A 24,862-nucleotide genomic window follows, 5' to 3' on the forward strand; every position below is an offset into this window, starting at 1 on the left:
AAAATATCTCGCAAAGTATCAAACGAGAGTGTCTTCTTTTTTATTGAATTATATATAATTCGTTTTTGGAAAATATGATATATATATGTATATAATATAACAAGAAATATAATTAGACTGACATGAGTTCTATCAAATTGTCCGACTCTCTATGATGTTGTGCATCTTTGGGTTGGTAGTATAGCTCTTTGTTTCCACCATGCGATTCCTAATTGCAGTTCACCTTCTCGGTCACCTTCGCGATCCATATTATAAACGAATCCTTCCATTTTCTGGTAATGTTCCTCATTGTGTTCCCTTCTTTTTCAACACGCACACTCACGCGTCCCATCAACTACCTTTTACTACTCTTTGAGAATCAAAATCTATTTATTTCGCTCATATTATACAAAAATACAGCAAATCACAAGTTCATGAACTAAAGTATGACCAAAATTATAATGCTTCGGACTTTGCATTAATCGCCACTGCATATTTTAAATACGACACACTCTGTTAACTTAATATTATAAGAAATTGCTCTGAGTCTCAAAGAGTTCTCATATCATTCCGGTACCCTATGATCGGTGAATATATTTGACGATCCATTAATCTCTCTTAAGAAATATAAAGTACCTTCGGTTGATTCATCATTCGACGGAGGACGAGGAACAACGAGATTAAATAAAAAGTCTAAAATATAACGTTTAAGCATAAAGGCACAGCCATCGTTTGTTCCTATCCATTCGATATCTTCAACTAAAGAAACGATAAATTAATCAAGTATTTCACGAAGAAGGCAATTATGCACCTTGTTCAAAACTCGTCCTCGTTAATTCAATCGAGATCGTAAATAATTTACTTTCAAATATAATCACCGTTTCAACTTTTTCGATCTTTAACTAGACAATGAGTTCACGCCAGCTAACGATTGAAGAGATCGGTAACGAATGAATCGATGTCTGTTTCCTGTGTCCCGCACAGTGGTTTCAAAAAGAAGTTCAAAATTAATGCGAGATAATGCGAGTTACCGATCTCTTATCCGACATTTATTTCTTTAACCCTTTGCACTCCGATCTTTCATGCAATGCGATATTCATTGTACAAAATAATTCTTTTAACACGAAGCGTAAGAAAAATAGTAGCTACGATTATTTCCGAAAGGTACTCGAATAAAGATACTACAGATATGTGCCTGAGAGGTATAGTTGGAGTAGCAAAGGGTTAATATCAACAATCAGAGCTGAGTGCAAAAAATGATCTCGGCTTAACATTTTGATGGCCGCATACTTTACACGATTAATGACTGTTGCAATTTTGTATCGAATAGCAAATTGTTGAGAGCACGCTATAAAATTATCAGTTTTCAAATTGGAATAATCATGAATACGTGACGTTGGCCATCAAAGTGTTACAAAGCTCGAAAAACAAATGTCTTCTTATAAAGGCATATGGGCGACGCGATCAACGGAAGGTGATCAGGAAGATGCAAATCCTGAAAAAATGAAAAGCTCCAAACTTTCACTCAATTCTCATCCTCAATTATGTTTCTTCGTCGCTTCGATCATCCTCTCCCTCTCTCTCATACATGAACTCCTTATTCTCACTACCATCAATCTCCTTTTTACGTTATGCATACAAAAATAGTAGGAAACGAACGTTGAGGTCTTGCGAACATATAATTTCGACTTTTATCACTCATTCTTTCGATCGTATTCTTCTATCGCTAGTTCACTGCTCCTCGAGTCGATCTCCTCGACGTTCCCTTTCTTCTTTTCTCCTCTTTTTTTAGAAATAGCCCAGGCGAAGTTATGAAATCACTCGTGATTCGCTTGATGCATCTGCTGACCCATCTTTCAGGAAAAAACAGAACGGTAGATACGTAATTTTCTATGATTATCGTTGAACTTCGGAGTGAGCAATTTACTCGTCACCTAAAATAAATAATAAATAAATAGCCTGCCACGTCTTGACATTGCATAATAAACACCGCAAAGAAAAGGTTAATTGTGAGTTACGAGCGCAGCAAATGCATCAAACGTTCTGATAAAAGCGTACGGCGAGCAAAATGAAAAATAAATAAACGTGAGTGTGCAATTGCGATGATGACTTTCGTTCGGCAGTTAGACCTAAGTCCAACTATCTGCAAATTACCGTTTATCCTTAAATTATATCACGCTGTAGATCCTTGTTCTTTTTGCTTTGATCCTTTCCTGATAACTTGATGTAACGATACATTAAACGATATTTGCAGACGGTTTCTCTCTTCGATAGCCGATAATTCTATTTCATTTATCTCTTTTTGTTTTAATCGTGTCTTAGAGAGATTCGTGAACTGTCTTCTTGTTTTATAGGTACAATTATCTTCATTAATCACTACGACGACTTTAGGTACAATTAAACACTACGGTTGTGCGCCCATCTCTTTATAATTGAAACGTTAGATATCCTCCGCTCAGGTCTCGCATACATTTTCTCTCTCTCTCTCTCTCTCTCACACACACACTCACTCTCTCTTTCTTTCATGTTTTGTCCAGCGATTTTTAACCTACAACATTTTTAATTTAATTTATCACGCTTCCACTTAAGAAGAAAGTAATAGTGCCCTCTCCTTTTTAGTTCGCTTGTTGTCGTAGGGTAGATAAAAGGTAGCGATTGCGCGCGTTCTTCGACGCTTGACTTTTCATAAAAAGATAGGCACACCCTTCACCTACGTCCTGAAGTACAATCACCGTAAGCGAAGCTTCTGGATGGATTCCACTTGGTTTATCCCCTGCGGAACAACATACACCTCTCGCTGAACGAAACTTAAGTCGAACAGTGTTTACACCCTTTAGCGTTTACATGAATTAAAAAAACGTTGAACGATTAACAAAGTATAGAACGCAATAACTTATAAGAGACGCAAGAATCGTCTACGTTGATCCGCAGATTCAATTTTGTTTTCACAGACGGAGACATTATTAATTACGACGATCACGCGTTACCATCACCGCTGACGAACTGATATACATATTAATTCTTCGTAGAACGTATACCTGTTTACGTAGCTCAGACATCTATAAGATATAGAAGCGTGCTGTGAAGCTTGGAAGACGAATCATAGTTAACATTGTGAACGCTTTCGCGTATCACGTTGATCTTTGGAAATAAAATATCACGTCTCGTATTCGACTAAACTTTTCAATTCCCTAATACGGACAAAATGAAAGAAGAAAACAAAGGAACGAAATTGAAAATATTTCAGAGACTGATTCTCTTTTCGTGATACCAAGCTGTGATGGTTTCGCGCTACTTAACTACTGTGTCGAACTAGTTACATAGACCATGTACTGAATACGTTTACACGTTCGATCGAGTTACATTAACTTGTACTAAAGTAATCGTACAGAGATCAGAAGTGACTTGGATCATAAGAACATCAATGATCAGCGCAAAAAAAGAATCTTATCAACGTGACGACAATCGAATTGCGAATATTCGATGAATATGCCTGAATTCGTCGGTACTTTCCCCGGAAAAAAAGAATCAAAAGCTTTCTTTGAGAGTTTGTAACTCTGTAAAAGGCCGATACAGACTAAAAAGTTTTCGATACAAAATTGAGGTAGCAAATAATTTGATCGTGTGGCCACGAATCGCAACTGGCAGCAACTTTCCCTTCTTTTCTTTCTTTCACTGTTGCTCTCTTTAAGAGATTGACGCAACCGTTTGGTGGCAGTACATAGAAGAATCAGTGAGCAATGATCATTCCTTAAAGAAGAACGTAGAGCGAAATCCAGAGATTTCGATTGGATTTCAGCTGTTGCTGTAAACGTACTCAGTATGTCGTGTATTCTGTAATACTCGTACATTAGTTTTATCATTATTACACACGGATCTTGTATGTACAAGCAATCCCTGTGTATTTTTATCTGTATTCACTTTTAAAAGTACCTTCTTTCCTTAAAAGTAAATCTCACATTCATATAGTATCTGTAAAACCGCGATTAAAATATCTCCAGATATAATATACTGTATATATATATATATATATATATAATATATATATAATAATTGTAATAGTTAAAATTCTGCTCAGTAACTCTGTTCGGTGTGTACCCACTGTGTCTAATCGTGCTCTATAGCGAAAACAACGCATTCATTAAACCTTCTCTTTCCATACATATAAATACAGGCTGTCTCAAAAAATATATGCACTCTACAACTGTAAATTCTCTATGATTAAAAAGATCGAAAAGTTGAAGTTTGGACACCTCAATTTGTAATTGCTTGTACCTCGAAAACGAATCTTTAGAAATAGCAAAACTTTAAAAGTCTTTTCGATTTCTTTTACTATAGAGAATTTCCATTTCTTCGGTATGTCTTTCTTTTTTGAATCAACCTGTATAGACCTTTTTCTGTTTAAATACTGTGAACGAATTCAACATGGTATATATTGATATTTTCGTAATCTTTCCATCTTTCTTTATCAAAAGATACGCGCATAACCGTTTCTTCGTTATCATAAAGGTGTTTTTCGTTCTTGTTTGCTTCATCTCAATTTTGTAACACGTGAATTTTATACTCTATCAGTGTGTGCTTTTTATATATTCTCTTCTCTTAAATATTTATTTAAAAGTATAGTTAATATTAATAATGAGAATCATTGTGTGCTTGTGTGTCTGTGTAGATGTGTGTGTATCGATGAACCACGAGCTGCCATTCCAGTTTCTTGGTGTATCAGCTTGCAACGAATCAATTGTCTTTTCATCACGTTCAGCCGGTATTTCGTTCCTCAATTGGCCCAGGTACTTAATATTGTACCAGTTGATTTCGACTGGTGATTGTCACCTTCACGGTCCCTGCAAGTAAAACAGTGTTTCTGAGAGCAAGGCTGGTTCCTTTCGCGTGATACCACGACACAATGCCAGTGAATTATTGTTGTGCAAATCAGGATTACGGTAAACGAGTGTTCCATGATCTATCGATAACAGCTGATTTCAAGCGTACTTCCGTGTACAGATTCCACGCGATGAATGTGAATAACAAAGAAAAGAAAAGTATGTCGATGTTTGAATTAAAAACTTATCGATTCTTGTAAACGACTATCTCTGTAACTGTAGTACGACTAAAGCATAGAACTAATTTAACCGTTCAAGTGCCAAACTTCTTTGGTTCTTAAATTAGATGTGCTTAGGTTTTACCTACTGAACTGAAGTTTCAAATATGTTTTCCAAATCCTCCATGGCACTGAAACGGTTATGCTAATTGAAGCGAAAAAGAAAAACTTACATCGTTGTGCAGCAAACACATTCATCGTAACACGATATGTTTGCAATAAATGGAAAAAGAGCACTTGGAGAAACCTGTGCGCGTGTGTAAGCGTACAGTGCTACAGTAGGTGCACTGAAAACTTATGCTTCCTATTTTTCGCTATTCTATGACTTCCAATGACAAAGCATACGTAGATAATAAAAATAGGAAGTATTTTCCAGGCACACTTCCATAAGAACAACAAATATCAATCAAAGCGAAATCAACGCGTGTGAAGAAGCACCTAATGTTACGATGTAGATACCGTGTGTTCATTTGTAGTATTTTATACTGAAGTTCTGTACCTTATATCATATTGTCTTCCACAGGTTTCGCTTTTAAGGAGATACAAGATACGTGTAAAAAATTTGTGTCACCATTACATTCTTCGTAAGCGAAACAAAGGTAAAAATGTAACAGAACTTTCAAGCAACGTACCGAGCGAACATCTAATCAAACGGTGTGTTATATCGATTCTTACCTTCTCTGATATCTTTTGGTACATTAGATGAAAGCGATGGCATGGAAGGTGTTTGATAGAGATTGGGCCGCGTGCCGGTTGATGGTAACTGTGTTACTTTGGACCTAATCAATAAGTTCCTCATTAGTCAGCAGTAATTAATCCATTGTTATTAACCCGGCGTTCGTAAAATCACCTCGGTTTACGAATCTTCTGATTTCTTCCATCAAACGAGGTGGGTGTACCAGCGCCTGAAGTGTTCGACGAGTACGAAGGTGGTCTGTAAGGTCGCGGACAACCCTGAACAACTGGTGGTGATGGTACCGGCGCATACTGCAACCGCGGGTTAGCTGGTACTCCTGGATGCATTAACCTCATGTCCCCTAGAAGAAATAAATTACACATAAGCTGATGAACCTATAAAAAAATTATACACATTTCGTACCTTGCACAATATGAACACCCTGATACATTGGCAGTGGGTAGCGCGGTTGGGGTTGTGCGTTTCTGTCCCCGCTCCCACTTCCGAAGAGTTCGTGTGCTGGAGTCGGCGACCTGCTTGTTCTCTGAGAGTTACCTGGTGTCGAAGCTCGAACACCGGCAACAACCTGTGATTGAAGATTACTTCTTATTGTGAATGCTTCGCTTAAACAAAAGGCTTAACAGATTCGTCTTACAGGAACGTTTTGCCTGAAAACGAGATTAGGAACCAGCGCGGGAGTAATGTATGTTCCAGGAGGCGCAGGTGACGTGCCATTATGTCCGACTTGATGACCAAAAGTTCCATTGGATACCATTGTTGGTGGTGGATAGCTGCCAGAGTTAACGTACATCAATGGCATTCCGGACATCTATGAAAATATTTCAGATTTGTTAAAACGTGTTCCATCGTCGGGTTCTATGGCGACTCTAGAAACGCTATTAATTGCCTGATTAGAAGTTGGAGTGTTTGGTGGAGTTGGTACTCTGTACATGACAGGTGGTGGTTGAATCGTCGCTTGACCTGGTGGATAATATGTGGGGACCATGTGAACCGGTGCTTGGTACGTATAATCACCTGGTGTTGGTGTGACAGTAGGCATCGAATTGTAAGGTACTGGATAACTACCCACATAATTAGCTAAAATTGGAATAATGTGATTAAATAATCGCTCCACACGTACGTTCTAGAAGTGTCACTGAAAAAAGAATGTCTTACAATTTGATTGGCTCGGAGGAGTCATATTTTGTGCATTAAAAGAATAATTTGTCGTGAATCTTTGTTGTTGATGCAATTGTTGCCTATCACCTGGACCCTGACTAACCGAAAGTGCTGTACCAGGTGGAGGTACGAAATACATTGTCTGTTGGGGCTGAAATAATATAATGATATAACAATGATGTAAGATTAATTTATAAAGACAATAAAATATAAAAATTCATACTGGTATCGAATTAGGTGGTGGTTGCCAATAATTCTGTGGCATCGTTTGCACACTTTGCACTGTCTGATTCACGGATGGCTGTGGTTGTGGATAAGAATGAGGAGGTGTAGATTGATTTTCTCCAGCTACACGCTGATCATAGATACTCATTCCCATAAAGTATCCTGACAGTTCAGTTACTTCCTAATGATAAAAATACGTAGATTACTCAATGTCTATTTTCCAGAGTACAAAAGAAGTATCTTACTGTTTGTGATACTGGTCCTTGCTGTACAGGTACTGCTGCATAATTCGTATAAACTGAATTCTGATTGTATACATCCCCTTGACCATTATTCTGAACATTCGCCTGACTCTGACTCGGATGAGGAGTCATCATCACAGTCTGCTGACCCACAGAGGGTTGATAAACACCTTGGTTGTACGGTTCTGAGGTAGGTGGATAAGTCGAATATGGTTGAGCTGTTTGGTTATGATTACAAGTTTGCATCGTCGATGACGATTTGACTAGAGTTTGCTGTTGCTGATGTTGCTGCTGTTGTTGCTGTTGCAGCTGCGGTGGCGATGGTCCTAGGTTTTGCTGCTGTTGCGGTGGTGGAGGTGTAAATGGCAAACTCGGTGACGTAGCGGAGTTTGTCACTCGAGTAATTGTAGATGTATTACTACCGCTATGTTTACTGCATTGTGATTTCTTTTTATTTTCATTTTTTATATTATTAACTTTGCATGGCTCGGATGATTCTACGTTTTTAACAGGCGACACGTTGTTTCCGTCATTTTCTTGCGACGATGCAGCAGTATAAAATTTTGGTGGATTCTCCGGATCGAAACGATAAATCGAACCGTCCGGATTTGTGTATGGCTGATTGGTTTGAGGGTTTATGATTATGCTACCAGGCGGTACACTGGATATACTGGTGACCGCCCACATAACCGTTTGGTTATTTGACTCTGGTGATGCGAGATCCTGACTAGATACTTGAGTATGACTACACGTCATATTTGCCACGGGAGATGGCGAAGGAGAAGGAGATATCGTTGCATCGCTGCGCTGGCTCTGCGACTTGTAACCGCTACTCGAAGGACTTAGTCGTGAACACATACTAGCACCTGAATCTGCAACAAATTCGCATTCAGTTTACACAGTGAAGTGCTTTATTGCGCTCCAATTAGGGAGACGAACCTTGCTTCATAAGCCGAGCCCCTGCACTATGTGTAGACGTGACACTGTCTCCTCTCGAAAGCATACCTCTGGTGTAACCACCAAAACTAAAGGATTTGGAAACTGATGGCCTTAATATAGAACCGCGACAAGATTCTCTTCCATCGAAAGATTCTCCTTTCATGAGTTTCGTTTGCCTGTCATAAAACGAAGATGAAACAACGAACAAAGACAATGATAACACTTCGTTTACCTCATCGTGTGATCCGAAGGATGCAACAAGCGGTATCTCGCAGAGGCATCAGAACTTTCCGAAGAGGACCAATAAGGCCATGAAACAACCTCGCTGCTCTCTCCACTACTATCCTTGAATATCCTTCGTCTAGCACGTTCATATTCCTCCTCCCGTTCCTCGAAACTCTTGTTTTGTCGGCAATAATCGCCAGACAGTCTATCAGGAGACTTGAAATTGAAACTGTCCTCGAACGAACTGGAATCGCGTTTCAGAATACTGCGACGTGGTTCCTCCGACAGGATCAAATCGTCTCTGATGTGTTCCTTGAAACGAGTATTTGGAATTCGCATGTTCTTCGTCCTAGTAACTATGACACTGGAACCCGACTGATCAACGTTGTGCTCCATTCCGAAGTAAGCAGCCACGCGGTGTACCAACATTCTATTGTACGAGGACATATTTGGAAACTTGTGACAAACTTTCTGCTTATCCCGCGCGAATTCTATTAAATCTTTCTCTATTTTCAACAACACCGTGCGATCCTTCTGATTGCGGTTAATAGTTTCCGCAATGAAATGCTCCAGATCTATCCCAGTGCTGTCAGTGTACAATTCCGTACTGCTATCTGTGAAAGCAAAGTGAATCGTTTTAAAAACTGAACAGTATTTTAAATGAGTAAAACGTCAGATATGTATAAGACAAACCTCGCGACAGGCATGGTGAGGCGCTGTCGAAACTACCCTGGGAAGAATTTTGGTGTCTCAGCTTGTGTCTAGAGCCTGGTCTGCTTACGGATAAGGTATTGCCGCACTGAGTGTTGTTACACTGGTTGTTGCAAATGTTTAACGTGTTCGGCCTACGTTGTTCCGACTTCTGTTGATTGTTTTGCGCATTTTGGGCCAAGTTGGTACTCTTTGGCGAGTGCTGTAACGCCTGGCCAGACTTCGTTGGAGATACCGGTGTCTGCAGCAGACCAGGTCGATCGTTTTGATTGTTTTTCACGCAATTATTGTATTTTTGGATCACGTTCGAGCCTGTCATCTTGGAACGATGATTCTCCAACTTATTGCCGTTCGTTGGAGACGTATGATTCTTTGGTGAGTGAACTTGAGAAGGACTAGATTGACCTGCGACCAAAAAAAGAAGACTAAATACTACGTTGGGTCAGCCAAGACCCGGCACCGTTGTCGCTATTTTAAGGATCTATTTGTCAAGTGTTAAGCAAGGAAACATTACCGTTTCGCGATGGGGCTCGACAGGTGGGCGAAGTGGCCGTGTTACGCATTTGCTTCGGGGACTGATTCGGATAAAGATTACTGTTGAACATTGACTCGTTGTTATTGAGCTTCGCGTTAGTGGAATTAGGAGACAGGTTACCCACGAACTTCTTCTCACCGTCCACCGATTGAGGACTATGCGGAGACGACGAACCGTTGTGCGGTTCCCTCGGTGGAGACGTCGATTCTCTCATAGCATGACTCCTGACCAGCAGTTTCACTTTCGTGTTCGTCTGAAAAAAGAGGATTTCATGGTTACTTTGACTCGAATAATTCCCCTTAGAGAATTTAAAACAGGCTTCGATGTATTTACATACCCTGTTACGAAAGTTCTTGTTCTCTGTGTCCGTTTTATCGGGGGGACAAGAGGGCGATGCACGATGCTGGACCGAATTCGATGTTGGAGAAGAAGCGACATTCGGATTGACATTCCCGTCTATCATATCCGTCTCTGAACTGTTCCGATACAACGCGTTCGAGCGTTCACCAACGACGAAGCCTTGCCTAGTGGACGACACTGATGGCATTCCTCCTCGCACCACCACCGTGGGACTCTCAGGTCGGCTGTGCGACCTGCTGCCTTTATGCACCACTATGCTTGGTACTGCAACATGCAAGCTTTTATTCTGACTACGAACTCGTCATCAAAGTACTAGCACACCCTATTTCTCTCTTATAATTATATTATCTGTCCCCTATGATGGTTAACGTATGTCGTACTAGTCGTACATTTTTCTACTGCGGAACTGAACGACAATTTTCCTTTCGAAATTGCAAGAAAATGAGGTGTGCCCTTATTCCAAAAAGAGTTGTGACATGTTAATTCGACCATACATCCACAATATCGAACGTGACAAGACATGAACGTTTTCTTTCTCGACTAAGACTGTGGTACTCCCGCCTCGAATCTGCCAATGAAATAAAACAGAAAAGACAAGGGAGAAGCGCAGGAAGGAAATAACAAAAAATCGTGAGCATAACACTTACTCTCCAGGCGGGCCATGTGTTAAATGCGTCATGGGGTTACGGTGCAGGACTCTGCAACTGGTGGGTTCAAACAGGTGCAACTGGGTTAGTAGGTGAATCTTTCGGGTGGCGTGCAGCTTGTAGGGCTGATACAAGGAGCCGGATCACTGCACGTCCACCTTCCAACATCGTACACTCTGTAAGCAGATACAACACGACGGTCATCGAACAAGAAACATAGATGCGGTTAGAGAAAAGGGAAGATCGACAAGGTTCAAAAAGTTAGATCCGAATTGCACTTATCGTGCCACCTTTTTGCGAAAACCTAGTGGTTAGGAAATGAACTTAATTCTTTCGCAGACTTATAAAATCAGATAAACTCGAATCACGATTTAAACTACACCAGTTTTACAAGCTATTGCGTCAAAGAATAATTGAAAAAGATTATAAGGCGAGGGGTTAATTTTTACTTCGCGATGCTTAATCTCCGCGCATGCAAGCGGTGTTATAGCGGCACAAGACCCTTAACTGATACGATTACACGCTGTAAATGAAAACTTGAGGAAGTTAGATGGAATTTCCTTCGATTTCAGATACGATGAGTTCGAAATTGTGTGCTAGCGTAATTTTATTATAGTGTGATTGTAAATATCGAGAAGTATTTTCTACGACTTCATTCAACCTGTACTTCGATTCATAACCCGTTTACGGAAAAGAAAACAATGCCAGATGAAGGGGTGAATTGACGTCAGCGTTCGATGTCAGTCGTTAAACCAGAACCAATCTTCACGGATTAAGAGGTTTTAGCAAGAATTCGCGAATTCTTCGCGTTTCATTATCGGTTCAAGTACATGAAGCTTTATATTCAATTCCCTGATAGTCGATAATTCGAAGAAAAAGAAAATTCATTTAGTGTGCTACAATTCCGCTCGTAATGTATAAACATGGAAATGATAGATGGTCGTTTTCAGTGAATAAAACGAGGGGTTAATTTCTCAGACACAACTTCCTACGGGGATATTCGATAATTTCAATAGATTCTGCAAGAGTGAATTTTCTTCAGAAAAATGCTGGGATTCGTGGTAATTCAGAAGTGATTAATGACCACGCAATCTAACTTTCCGATGGAATATTCGATAATTTGGACAAATCGATTGCACGAAACTCGATGGAAAACTACCCCAGGAAAAATGCTGAGTTCGCTCGTGTATTTCAATCTACATACCTGACTGACAGGTTATTCAATAATTCAGACAGATCATTTCACCAAAGCACACACAAGATCAACAAGCGTAAAAGAAAATCCGCAGAAATCGTTTTAGCAGCTCTTTCCCCTCGAACGAGATCGATCGAAAGATCACTCGCGTATAAATCCTGTGAAACTTTCACCTTCTCTTTAATTCCGAATCTATCACTCGGAGGAGATATTTTCCAGGTAAACAACACACCTCGAGACGCGATTCACGGTAAAGCGAGCGTCGTCCTCGTGCACAAGGCTCTACCTCGTGGATCACGACGACCTTTCTTCCACCCGCGATTCTCGCTCGATTTTTTCCCTCTTTATTTCCTTTTCCCTACCGTAAACCGGACGCACGCGTTGGCCAGGCTCCACGGCGTCTCGAAAATAGCAATACACTGTTTCTCTGTCGTCCCGTAATCCCTTCTTCGCCGTTATCTCGGCCAACCAGCCACCACGTTTTCTTCCTACCGCGACTCATGTTCTCCCATGAACCACGGGCCAACGATCATGTTGTTCCAAGGGTTCGCGACCAAGATTTTCGGATAGGTCAGTGCTTCGAGTGAAAAAAATCGAAAAGAGAAATAGAAAAGGGACAGAGAAAAAAAGAGAAGGAGAAGAGAAAAAAAGAGAGAGAGAGAGAGAGAGAGGACCTGGACCAGCCACAATCTATCGAGTGCAACGGTACGTCGCCACGAAACCGCTTTTCGCGAGAGACTGAGAGAGAAACCCGCCACGGGTCTCTCCGATCGCGAACTCGACGAGGAGAACGATATCGAGAGCGCCAGAGACGGAGGTTCTAGGCAATGAGAGCGACAAAGAGGAACCGAGAAACCGAAGAGAAACAGAGACGTACACGACTAGGGGGATGGAGGAAAACCGAAGAAAAAAAAGTCGGAAGAAACGTGCGATTTTCAGAGAGAGACGAAGAGGGAACATAAGAGGGGATCGAGGAAAATGCTCGTGGAAAATGAACAGATAGAGAAAGAGAATGTCGAGCAAGTGCACGCGTGCGCGTGTTTCAAGTGTACCGGGTGTCGAACGAATAGGATGCTTCTAATTAGACTCGTGTCGTGGTTTCTCTTATCACACTTTTTCATCGGGATTCTGTTTCTCTTCGACAACCAGCTTTATTTAGCTCGGTGATGAAATCTGAATTTTCATTCGAAGGCAATTATACTATTTATTGAGGGATGATTTTTATAGTCATTTGTTAAAATATTCTCAAAAACTGCGAACTTAGACGGACTTATACGAACTTATACGAACTTGTACGAATTTACTTATACGAACTTATATGAACTTATACGAACTTGTACGATCTTATACGAACTTATACGAACTTGTACGAATTCACTTATACGAACTTATATGAACTTATATGGACTTATACGAACTTATACGATCTTATACGAACTTATACGAACTTGTACGAATTTATTTATACGAACTTATATGAACTTATATGGACTTATACGAACTTGTACGAACTTATACGATCTTATACGAACTTATACGAACTTAAACGAACTTGTACGAAGTTGCTTATACGAACTTATATGAACTTATATGGACTTATACGAACTTGTACGAACTTATACGATCTTATACGAACTTATACGAACTTAAACGAACTTGTACGAAGTTGCTTATACGAACTTATATTAACTTATACGAACTTGTACGAACTTATACGATCTTATACGAACTTATACGAACTTATACGAACTTAAACGAACTTGTACGAAGTTGCTTATACGAACTTATATGAACTTATACGAACTTATACGGACTTCTACGAACTTGTACGAACTTGTACGAACTTAAACGAACTTGTACGAAGTTGCTTATATGAACTTAAACGAACTTATACGAATATTAAATTGCTATTTAACATTAAATCCTACAAAATGACCCTTGCATTAAGCGACTCTAATCCTTTCCTAGCTCGCCACTAATTAACAATCAACGACGTACGTTGAATATCGAGAGAATAGTTTTCCTTCGAGGCAAATTAAATAATACCGGTAACACCTGTCTATTTGCTCGCAAATTGGAACCATCTGCGAGTCTATACAGACGAAGAGAAAAATAAGAACAAATAGGTGCAAAGAAGACATTCAATTTGATTGTTGAAGTTAGCGAACTATACGGTTGTTCATACCTGAGTATTTTTCTGTAAACTTTCTTAGACGTTAGGAATAATTACTGTACGCGTTAGTTTCAATGAAAATGATCGATGTAGCCGTGGGTGAACAGGGTGTGCAACGATCACACACGACCGTGGCGAAGCAGAAAGTTACAAATTGCTTAGTAATGCACACGCGAACAAACCGATACGATCTAAATAGCAAATTTCCTCGTATAATACCACAGCTTGCGTATTCTTTCAGGAACCATTTAGGATGACGGTGTTACTTATTTAAAGGTCTTACTAATTACTGGATTCTTCTCTTAATTACCGGATCAAAGAGTATTCGAAACGATTCTATCGCGATTAACGCGTTTCCCATCGCGAATTCGTTTTGATCGATGCACCGTGATAAAAGTTTCGTTTCTGGGTCAAGATTGACCCAACCGTCGTTCAAGGTGGTACATTTATCGAAACTGCACGATAAAAGAGCAGGAAATCCTTGATTGAATATCACGGTTTATTACAGGCCCTCTGATTCCTAATTGCAAAGAACCCATTATAAAACTTTGACTACTCGAAAAACGATATGTGTCCATAATCTCTAACGTGCATGGTAACACGCGTAAAACGGTATGTACACCTACGGGTGTGCGAATATACGTATGGCTGACTACGAATGGTGTCTATGACCTATATAACACGCCCAAGCGTAACTGGGTCGTGCACCTCTGTGTCCCCTGGAATAATACAGGGTGTCCCTGTTTAAAAAAAGAACCTCTCAGGTGACGCTCGGCTAACCAAAGTGACAACCTCAGGAAAGAAAAAAAATCTAGATTTTGTATTTTCTTGGGACTTTATAGAAGCTGCACCCTCAAGCTACGACCCAGTACCCTTTGAAACCTACTCCATGGTTTTCTTCCTTCAATTCATATTCGATAATGGAGGTTTAAATGCTTCTGATGACGCATGAATTATCCAGGACACCGATAGTAAAACACGATGAGCTAAAAAAGATCGAAGGATGCGTTTAGTTTACCAATATCTCGACACCGCGTTGAGCAAACACCCAACAATAAAAACGCGTGTCTGGATCGAAATGACTGCCTACAGAAGCCTGCCATGGATCTAACATGATACTCGAAGCGTCGAAAGATTTACCAACACTGTTAGTCGAGTATTTAACGCGATAAAAAAGGTAGTCGTTGAAAGTAGGTCGGCTATTATCAATGAAACGGAATTAATCACACTTGTACCAGCAAAGTCGTTCGACCTCGACCAATGTGTTAATTAATCCTTTTCATTTTGGTCAAGCAAAAACCACCCACAAAGATCTTTGCACAAAGTCTTTTGGTATGTAAAAGCAAACTGATCCCTCGTATCGAGTCTGGGTATAATACATTTTTACATGAATGAGTATTGCGTGAATCGAGTTCTTTTACACGGAATTATGGTATCGCGTTGGATTTACGGACGTTGAATTACCACGCGTTGTATTAGCAAGCGCTGGATTACCAAGCGCTGGAATACCACGCGTTGGATTACCAAGCACTGGATTACCACACGTGGGATCACCACGCGTTCGATTACCACGCGTTGGATTGCCAAGCGCTGAATTACCACGCGTGAGATCGCCACGCGTGGAATCACCACGCGTTGAGTTACCAAGCGCTGGAATACCACGCGTTGGATTACCAAGCGCTGGAATACCACGCGTTGGATCACCACGCGTGGAATTACCACGCGTTGGATCACCAAGCACTGGAATACCACGCGTTGGATTACCAAGCGCTGGATTACCACGCGTGGAATCACCACGCGTGGAATCACCACGCGTCGGATCGCCTCGCGTGGAATTACCACGCGTTGGATCACCAAGCACTGGAATACCACGCGTTGGATTACCAAGCGCTGGATTACCACGCGTGGAATCACCACGCGTGGAATTACCACGCGTCGAATCACCACGCGTGGAATTACCACGCGTTGGATCACCAAGTACTGGAATACCACGCGTTGGGTTACCAAGCGCTGGATTACCACGCGTGGAATCACCACGCGTGGAATTACCACGCGTCGGATCGCCTCGCGTGGAATTACCACGCGTTGGATCACCAAGCACTGGAATACTACGCGTTGGATTACCAAGCGCTGGATTACCACGCGTGGAATCACCACGCGTTGAATTACCACGCGTTGGATTACCAAGCGCTGGATCACCAAGCGCTGGATTACCACGCGTGGGATCACCAAGCATTGAATTACCACGCGTTGAATTACCAAGCGCTGGATTACCACGCGTGGGATCACCAAGCATTGAATTACCAAGCGCTGGATTACCACGCGTTGTATCACCACGCATTATATCACCAAGCGTCGGATCACTACACACTAGCTTACCACGCGTCGAAATACCATATATTAAACTACCACGCGTCCTATTACAATATATTGAACTACCACGCATCGAATTACCATATAATTACCACGCATGAAGAATTATAATCCGCCGCGTTGTATCGCCACTGAACCACCATAAACATTTCTCAACCACATAAACGTAAGATCCTTCAAGGTTTAGGAAATTGAGTGATCATTTAAGGTCAGAGAAATTTGTCGCACACATCAGAAATCGGTAGGAGAACCCAATTCCAGGAAGTAACCTAATTCCTGCGGGAGGGATGACCCAGCCACGAGGAGGTAACCAAAGTACGGGTAGGATATTCCGCAGGAGGTGGGATATATGGGGGAGGTTAGAGGCCGCCAGGGGGGTACGTTCAGTTTAGCGATACGTGCCAGTCCGATGCACCCCTTGTCGCCATGGAAACGACCTACTCTCCCTGGACAGACGCATCGGCCACCCTCCGCGTGTTAAACATCCGAATAAGGATATCTGGATGCTCTTTGAACCTCCCCCTTCTACCTGGGATATGTCTCCTTAGTCCTTTTCTTCCCTTCTGCTTATTCTTCAACAGTGGCTTGCTCGGAATAAATATTCTTTCGACATCTTACCAAGGTTAACATTCAAATCTGCGAGGAATTTTCTTATCGTTATGAATGAGGGTTTATTAGAAACTAATTAGAAATAATTACAAACCTCCTATGGAACCTCATAGGAACATGGACTACCTTCCTGCGAAAGATTTTCATTAACTTCGTGACGAGTGTACAGACATCCCGGAAAGAGCCCATCCACAGACAACAATGACTGATGACTCATCGAACAGGATAAAATATATCAAAACAACTGGCAACGGAAATTTTTCATCGGGATCTTAAATCACAATCTACTCCGGAACTTCGATCGACGCGTGGGTCTTTTCTATAAATATCGATTCGAGTTTCCGGTGCTGTTTCATGCTTCTTGGAAATGATCGGATAGCGTCAATTTCTCGTCTTTCTGTTTGAAATCTTTCTCCCAGTCAATTTTTCGAATGAAAATTCCAGAGACCGAATGTCCAGCTTGCACGTGCTCTAAATGAATTAAAATAATTATTATAAGCTTCTAATTTTGCACGATACAAGCAAATGAAAATTACCATGAGTAACCGCAGGACTAACACGGTATTAGGCGCGTCTAACCATTTGCCAGCTAAAAAGACAATAGAGAGGCTCCGCTGGCGCTGTTCCAGAGTGTATTATTTTAGTTGTATATCCTCCGACGTACACCAACGTGTCGATCGCCTATTACAACATTATAACGATCATTGACGCCAGTAATTTCTGATTATCTCGTACACGTGCACGATCGTTACGCGTCCAATTTTAAAATAGATCCTTCGTTCGCCGGAAGAACGCTCCAATCAGCGAGTTGGAACCCGAACTTTTTTATTTTATGGCGAATTCCTGACGTTGTCAAGATATTGCAAACATTTTAACAAAACGTAAGAAAAAGATAAACACTGGATATAAAAGACGCCGGATAAAATGTGGCAGAATAAGCAGAAATTATGGGGAATTGGTTCGTAGCATAAATTTTATTCAGGTCAACTTCGTATAGTGGTCGACCCGGGTGAGGAGGGTTGCTGAACCCCGTGACCCATATACCAACAAATAGGTCAGAGAATACAGGAAGAAGACAAATCGAACTCGTTTGCTATCTGAAGGTTTCACACCTCTTTCAAAGATATACGATTATCGAATCGCAGGATACAAATGTTTGCAGTCTCATGTATCATTTAATACTTCTTTGCAGAGGTCCTTTCAATCACATGGTAATTTTGTGGTGTCTCCGTTTAGGGACAAGCTTTTTCCTTAAAGAAAGAACACTTGTTCTGTACAAGGATCGCATGATGTCTTGAACGAAATTAAATGTCTTTTTCGCAGCAGAGAAAGAAGTGTCCGAGTTGGCAATAAATGTCAGAGAGCGAGCAAAATGCCGGACAGTAATCTCGTCAGAAAACTCGAAGATTTTGTACGACAAAACACGCCAGACTCAGAGGCGCTTGCCACGAGAGGAAGAATCGCTCGGGGGATTGAAGCTCGTGAAACCACGAATGGTTTTTCCCTACCGGTCGGACCCGCTATTTATAATGAAAATATTTTCATGACGACGATGCTCAAACACTGCCCACGTATCTATCGACAGATATATATCTCGACGCACATTTAGCACCTACGTCCATCGATCTCTTCACGCCTTTTTTCCTCCCTATCCAGCATCGTCGATAAGCAATTACCGATGTGACGTTTAATTCTGTTGCGAGGTATTTTCCGACAAGCGTCGTTTCTCAGAAATGCTGATTCTATTCGATAGCGTGTATTCCGTTTTAACGGAGAAGCAAAAATTGTCCGAGGAGTAATAATGGATTCCAGCTTGTTTCACCAACGTTGGCAAAAAATATCAGGACTGGAAGGATAAATCGGAGAAGCAACACGTGCTTCCACTCGTTATAGGACATCAATTCATGGATGGACGAGCGGGAAGAATGCTCTGAAATTGAAAGGAGTTATAGAGAAGCGGTTTCGGCTCATGCCGGATCAATACTGTTCGTATCCAGTTCCTCTATGTCGACAGTTGCATTTCGCGTCCTTTCAGCGACCAACCTTTACATCCAGGGCCATTCAGCGACAATTACACTCGAGTTCAAACACGGATTACGATTCGCCGAATTATGTCCTCGAACAGCGATAAACGGTTCGTTTAACGCGTTCGAGATGATCCTATCGCAAGGTTATTCCCAGGAGCGGAAATTTAGCTGCGAATCGATATCAATTACTGTTGTTACATAAGCTTAGCCTATTATTTTACTCCAACTGCATTGGTTACATTTTATCTTTACCCGCTTTTTGCACGATGCTTCGTTAATACTGATCGTGCTAGGAAGACGTCGTTGATTAGTCGATAATGCAACGCATCATCGTGTTAACGACTTCCTCGAGCATTCTACGACAATGTCCATTAATTATTCCAACATAGAATTCGCAGTATCGGATCGAAGGGAACAGTAGCGATATAACAGACACCCTGTTGATTCCGTTCGACAGAATTCCTCGACAGTGTAACAACAACGTGAACTGTATTTAACGAAGAACCGCCAACGAATCGTATGTACGTAGCCGACGAAGACTGGTCAATTTTGGCCCGGGTCCAGGTCTACGTCAGGATAGTCTCTGACGCCAGCATCAATGAAAAGAACGTAAAAGAGGAAGAGAGAAGGAGAGTAACTCGAGCAGTTGACAGGTTATATCTCTCTGTAGGCCTCTGAACCAAAAATAACGCGGGTGTTTTAACGCCGGAGCGATTTTCACCGAGACTCCTTGGCCATGCGAGTCCTCTCTCGTTCTACGATCTATAATACCGTTTCATCAGAGCTGGACCACGAGAACTATTATTACTGTGTTATGAACTTTCCACCTTTTTCACCTATCGAAGAAAAAAGGATATTAGGATGGAATTACTGAACCGTAATGGCTATTATTGGTCGTGTAGGTGTTCCTAATAATTGTCCTATAAAAACCTAGTATATCTTCCTATCATAAAATGTGTAACAAGAGAAATTTCATAGAATTCTAAAACCATTCTGGTTTCCTTTTTGTCGTATCTTATTGTAGGAAAACCTTTCTCTTAGAGGAGGATGAACATACCTGCAGCAAGAACAAGTCCAAGACCTTCGAGCAAGGAGGATGATTTCATCAATCGTTGACACGAACCACTAACAGTAATAATTCCCTGGCACGATACATTTATATAGAAGAAGATGCAACAAACCGTGTACATTCTACTACCGGCTAGTACATTATTCACGAGTAGTGCATTTCACATTGACTGGAAATTCGCACGTTCAGTACATGACAGTGATACATTATATGTAGATCTGATTCTAATCGAACGTCAAGCTAACTTCATACCTGGAAATACAGTTCAAAGTTGTTGAGTAAACGATCGATACTATCTGTCAATTTAATTTGATGAAGAGATTACGTTTTTCTAGCATTCTCGTATCAGAATTGATGAAATTTCAGTTTAATACTTATCTTGGGAAATGTACTTTGAGGGAGTTTGACTATGAACGAACCTTTAGCTGTAGGTAGTTAATCATCCAGGAAATTGACCGGTTGAAACGCTATAGAATCTTCTTACGATATTTACAAAGACAGCACCAACTGCATATAAAAGATTCAGCGGACACGTGCGGCATAGGGTCGTTGTATCTCGTGATCCAAGGAACGTGCAAGTGGTATCTGCAAATTTCCAGTTGTTATCCTATTTTCTTTCCTTTTACCTATTACGAAATAAACACATAATTTTGCCTTTAAGTAAGGAACATTTCCGCTAGTTATGAATTATCTATTATCTATCATTTTTACGAGATCCTAAGTGACTTATTATCTGTTCCACGAAATCCGATCGTTCAGTTTTCTCTCGTAGCTTCAACGAATTACAAATTACGATCGAAACGAAAGGAAAAGTCTTCGAAGCAGAAATTAATGATGTAACGTGACCCTGTTTAGATGACTCAGAATTCATACCCAGGGAACATATTCTCCGAAACGATCAGGAACGATACAGCTGGAACCTTTGCGCGGCTATAGACGCACGTGTAGCCCTGCACGTGATTCAAAGCCATGATAAAACTTGCATGTTCGTCAACTTTCTTAAGTCCTCTATCACCGTAACAAAGAAATAAGAAACATACTAGTCTTTCACGACAGAACTTTCTTTTGGACTTGTACCAAGTGTTGCGAATGGACATTACATGAACTTCTATCAGTGTTATACACCCTCGAATACTATCTGAATAACTTCAGTACTCGCTATAATTTGCTTAAAATATTCAAATATCTAAATAGTTGGATATATCATATATTTTACCTTGAAGCATAGGTGCACAAAAAACAACAAGACGTAAAAACAACGTTAAAGACAGGGTGCTCCTTGGAGAAGCAATTCCACTTCTTATGAGATCGAAACACGCCACTCTTATCGAATCGAGGGCTATGGGCACTTTTTATCTTGAAACTTCAAGGAGCCTGCACTGTTATCTACCATCGAGATTTATCGGTGAACAATGACCGTCTTTTATTTATTACCACACCCTGGGCCACCCTTAATCGTTTATGACAGATTTATGATCCGAAGAAGCTCTAATCACGATAATTTCAAGATTTTTGTGTCTAGGAATTTCTCATACATCGACTTATTGAAAGGTAACAAGAATGATAGAAAAGAAAATCATCTATCCGAGATAGGCCGAGTCCGCCTGGTGAACTTGACCTTCACCTCGTACATGACTTCGATCGAATCTCCATGGGCTGGGAATTCCCCGAAAGAAGGTTAACAGAACCTTCTTCGTGGGCACGTGTGTGACGTCAGCAATCAGAAGGACTTTGTGGTAGCGTGACTGCGTTCGCGAGGAAGGTGGTGAAGGAGGAACGATTCGCGTGTCAGCCAGCCGAAAATCGGTCTTCCTCGACCCAACTTCTCTTTGCCTGGTAATTCGTCTTTCCTAGCAATTCGCCAACGGATCGATTCTACCGTGATTCGCCCAGTGCTCGAACCATCGTTCGTCGAATCCCGCGTGAGTCATCTCGCTTGTACCCTCTTTCGATGACCTTGTTGGATAAACAGTGTGCATTGCGACACGAGGACTACTTGGATACTAATGACTGATTTTCATCGACATTATAGTTCTTGATTGCACGCGAACCTTTTGGAAAAAAACGACTAGATGAATCGATGAAAATACTTGAATGAAAAAGAATACTTTTTGTCTGACCAGTTTCTGACGCGACTACTCGCCTCGTCACTGAAGTCTGCCTGACATCGCGTTGACCTACGTCACTGAAATTATCACCCCTCGTAGCGAAATCCAGTAATCAACTTTTAACGACCTGAAATATATCTACAGATCAAGCATTTCGTTGAAGATTAATCGATGAAGCTAAAAAACACCGGTGTAAAATCTCGAAAGAAGTCTTTAACCGAGTTTCATCTTTAAACCTAATTAGCAACCACTCCAAAACGCATTTACGTCCGCGTGTATATTTACCTATCCGGAGCATTAGCATGAGAGATCATTTCAGTTTGACAAGGTGGAAAATGGAAAACCGTATAAATATCCCGAGGCTGCACGCAAGACGATGGAAAAAGAACCTTGTTCCTTTGGAAGTGCCGTGTGTTACAGGCTTTTCAAAAATAAACCTGCACCACGTGTAGCCTTGATCCTGTGCACGCAATACCGCATACACATGTGACACGTAAGAACGGGACACACGCACGTGTACCTATGTACGACTATCCACGGTTCGCGTACCGGCAGTGCATAATATTACAGGCCAATTTATGGACGAGGGGAAACTTTGCAAATTTATGACCGGATTCGCGAATTTGTGATTCTCTGTTACGTTCTGACGTCATAGTCTTTACAGGTATTGCAATCTTAAAGATTTGCAAAACTATATTAGCTGATTCATCTAATTTTCTCAACTTATTGCGTGTAACAGTGAACTTTCGTTATGTTAATATGAATAGAGTTTCATGAACAGAGATTCCCATTAAGGGAATTTCCTAATAGAACGTATGGCGATATAACGCGATGCGTATGTACTGAACGCGTGCCTACACTGAACGCGTGCCATAACCATGCGGCCATATAACGCATGACGCTCACCGTTTGTATTCGATGGTCCGCCAATCCCCATATAATTCTAACACCACGGCGTAAGCTCAATCGTTTCGATAAACAAATCTCACTTGGAGCAGCCGAAAAGGTGGCTGAAGATGAACAAAACGAGTTCTATGATTCCCATGTGTCTATGACATTCTGACAAGCTGGAGGTAGCCTACAGGAAAACGTAAAGTGTGAGAGAGATAGAGTGAGATCGAGGGGAATACGGGGGTGGAGTAAAGTCATAAAAGTAGGGCAGTAGTGCGGTAGAGCAATCAATAGAGGCCGGATCATGGTGGGGGATGGGGGGCATTAAGCCACCGTGGAATTTTGACTCCCCAGGAAGAGGGATTCTTCTGATGAGAATTACCAATTCACCATTTAATTTAATCATGAGAAAATTTTAATTCTATTCGCATCTGTGTTAATCATGCAAACTTTCCGTTCGTTAATAATACAATCGAATTATTCATTATTTCGTTATTTATTTTTGTCTGTAGTCACTAATTCTCTGAGAACGAATGGATAAAATAGTCTCTTCTCTTGAAAGAGATAAGCATAGAGAACCACGTGCTACTTATCTTCCCGCGAAAATAAGCGGCCACAGTGTGAATACGAGTAGTACAGCAATTCGTTTAATTATCAATTATAATCGAAAATGTTTATCAAATTGTATCGAACATCGCACTTCATTATTGCAGCTCTTGAAATCGACAATTAAAATATAATGTTAATGATAGAATGTATATTCACAATAGCTAATTATATTTTTCTTGAAATTTCGATGAATTTTTCTTTGACGATTATATTCGAACTTCGATGTTCCTAAACCAATATCAAAGTGTACATTTTTTTTGGTTAAATTAAGCAATGAACGTCTTTCGATACCATGTAATTTTAGTACACGTTGCCTCCGGTATCGGTTTTCTTTTTTTTTTACAGCTACTTGCAAGGTAAGTTGCTCGCGATGATAAAAAATACGTGCAACGTTATCGTGTATACGCTTATGTGCGTACCTGTCGTATGATGTATACTATTCATGAAACGATTCACAAATATTATGCGTGGCGTATTTAAGGAGGTTATGATCCACCAACAGACATTGTAATGACCATCCAACACGATGTTACTCGAACACAAAGCACAAGAAAATTGTCAAGCAATTAAACGTTCACATTTCTATCTTTAAATGCATACAAATTGGTATAATTCAGCGGAGACACCTAGTGGACCGTATAAAATATTTTTCACCGATTAAGGTGTACGAATACAATCGTGGAAAAAAGGTGTCCAATCTTAGACGTAGTACGTATCATCGATTGGCATGCAACAAATGAAACGATGCGTTAATTAATGAATAAACTGCTCACCTGATTCTAAATATACTCGCGACACAACTCCACCATTTCACCGATTTTTTCACCGCACTCGATCGCGTATTGTTGTCCTTTGCTTTTTTTTAAACGTGCACAAGATAGCAGGTGACGCTATCTATCGTTGCTAGTTCACATTAAAATAAAAGTCGTTCAGATGGCAGCACATTCGTTGCAGATGTCGCTGTAATGGTGGACATATTTAAAATTTTTTAC

The 24,862-nt window shown here is 40.8% G+C and overlaps 1 protein-coding gene across 7 annotated transcripts; it reads right to left on the reverse strand.

Annotated features, from left to right (window-relative positions):
- Positions 1–16: 16 nt before the first annotated feature.
- Positions 17–24,791, reverse strand: LOC100881273 (uncharacterized). 7 transcript variants are annotated; one of them, XM_076534828.1, is made up of 17 exons: positions 24,644–24,778; positions 10,817–10,992; positions 10,664–10,737; positions 10,147–10,433; positions 9,789–10,062; positions 9,257–9,679; positions 8,571–9,177; positions 8,339–8,514; positions 7,403–8,271; positions 7,156–7,338; positions 6,930–7,083; positions 6,661–6,851; positions 6,409–6,582; positions 6,177–6,339; positions 5,928–6,114; positions 5,753–5,856; positions 17–4,820 (listed from the first exon to the last, which is right to left on the reverse strand). In XM_076534828.1, the coding sequence occupies exons 3-17, from the start codon at positions 10,689–10,691 to the stop codon at positions 4,771–4,773; spliced, it is 3,870 nt and encodes a 1,289-aa protein (XP_076390943.1). In that variant the 5' UTR covers positions 10,692–10,737; positions 10,817–10,992; positions 24,644–24,778; the 3' UTR covers positions 17–4,770. The 7 variants fall into 7 exon arrangements, with proteins under 7 accessions (XP_076390943.1, XP_076390944.1, XP_076390947.1 ...); XM_076534829.1 differs by lacking the exon at positions 10,664–10,737; XM_076534832.1 differs by lacking the exons at positions 10,664–10,737; positions 10,817–10,992 and adding an exon at positions 20,682–20,888 and having other exon boundaries at positions 24,644–24,765.
- Between the last annotated feature and the right edge of the window lie 71 nt (positions 24,792–24,862).

Source organism: Megachile rotundata, chromosome 8 (assembly GCF_050947335.1).
Source record: "Megachile rotundata isolate GNS110a chromosome 8, iyMegRotu1, whole genome shotgun sequence".
NCBI lineage: Eukaryota > Metazoa > Arthropoda > Insecta > Hymenoptera > Megachilidae > Megachile > Megachile rotundata.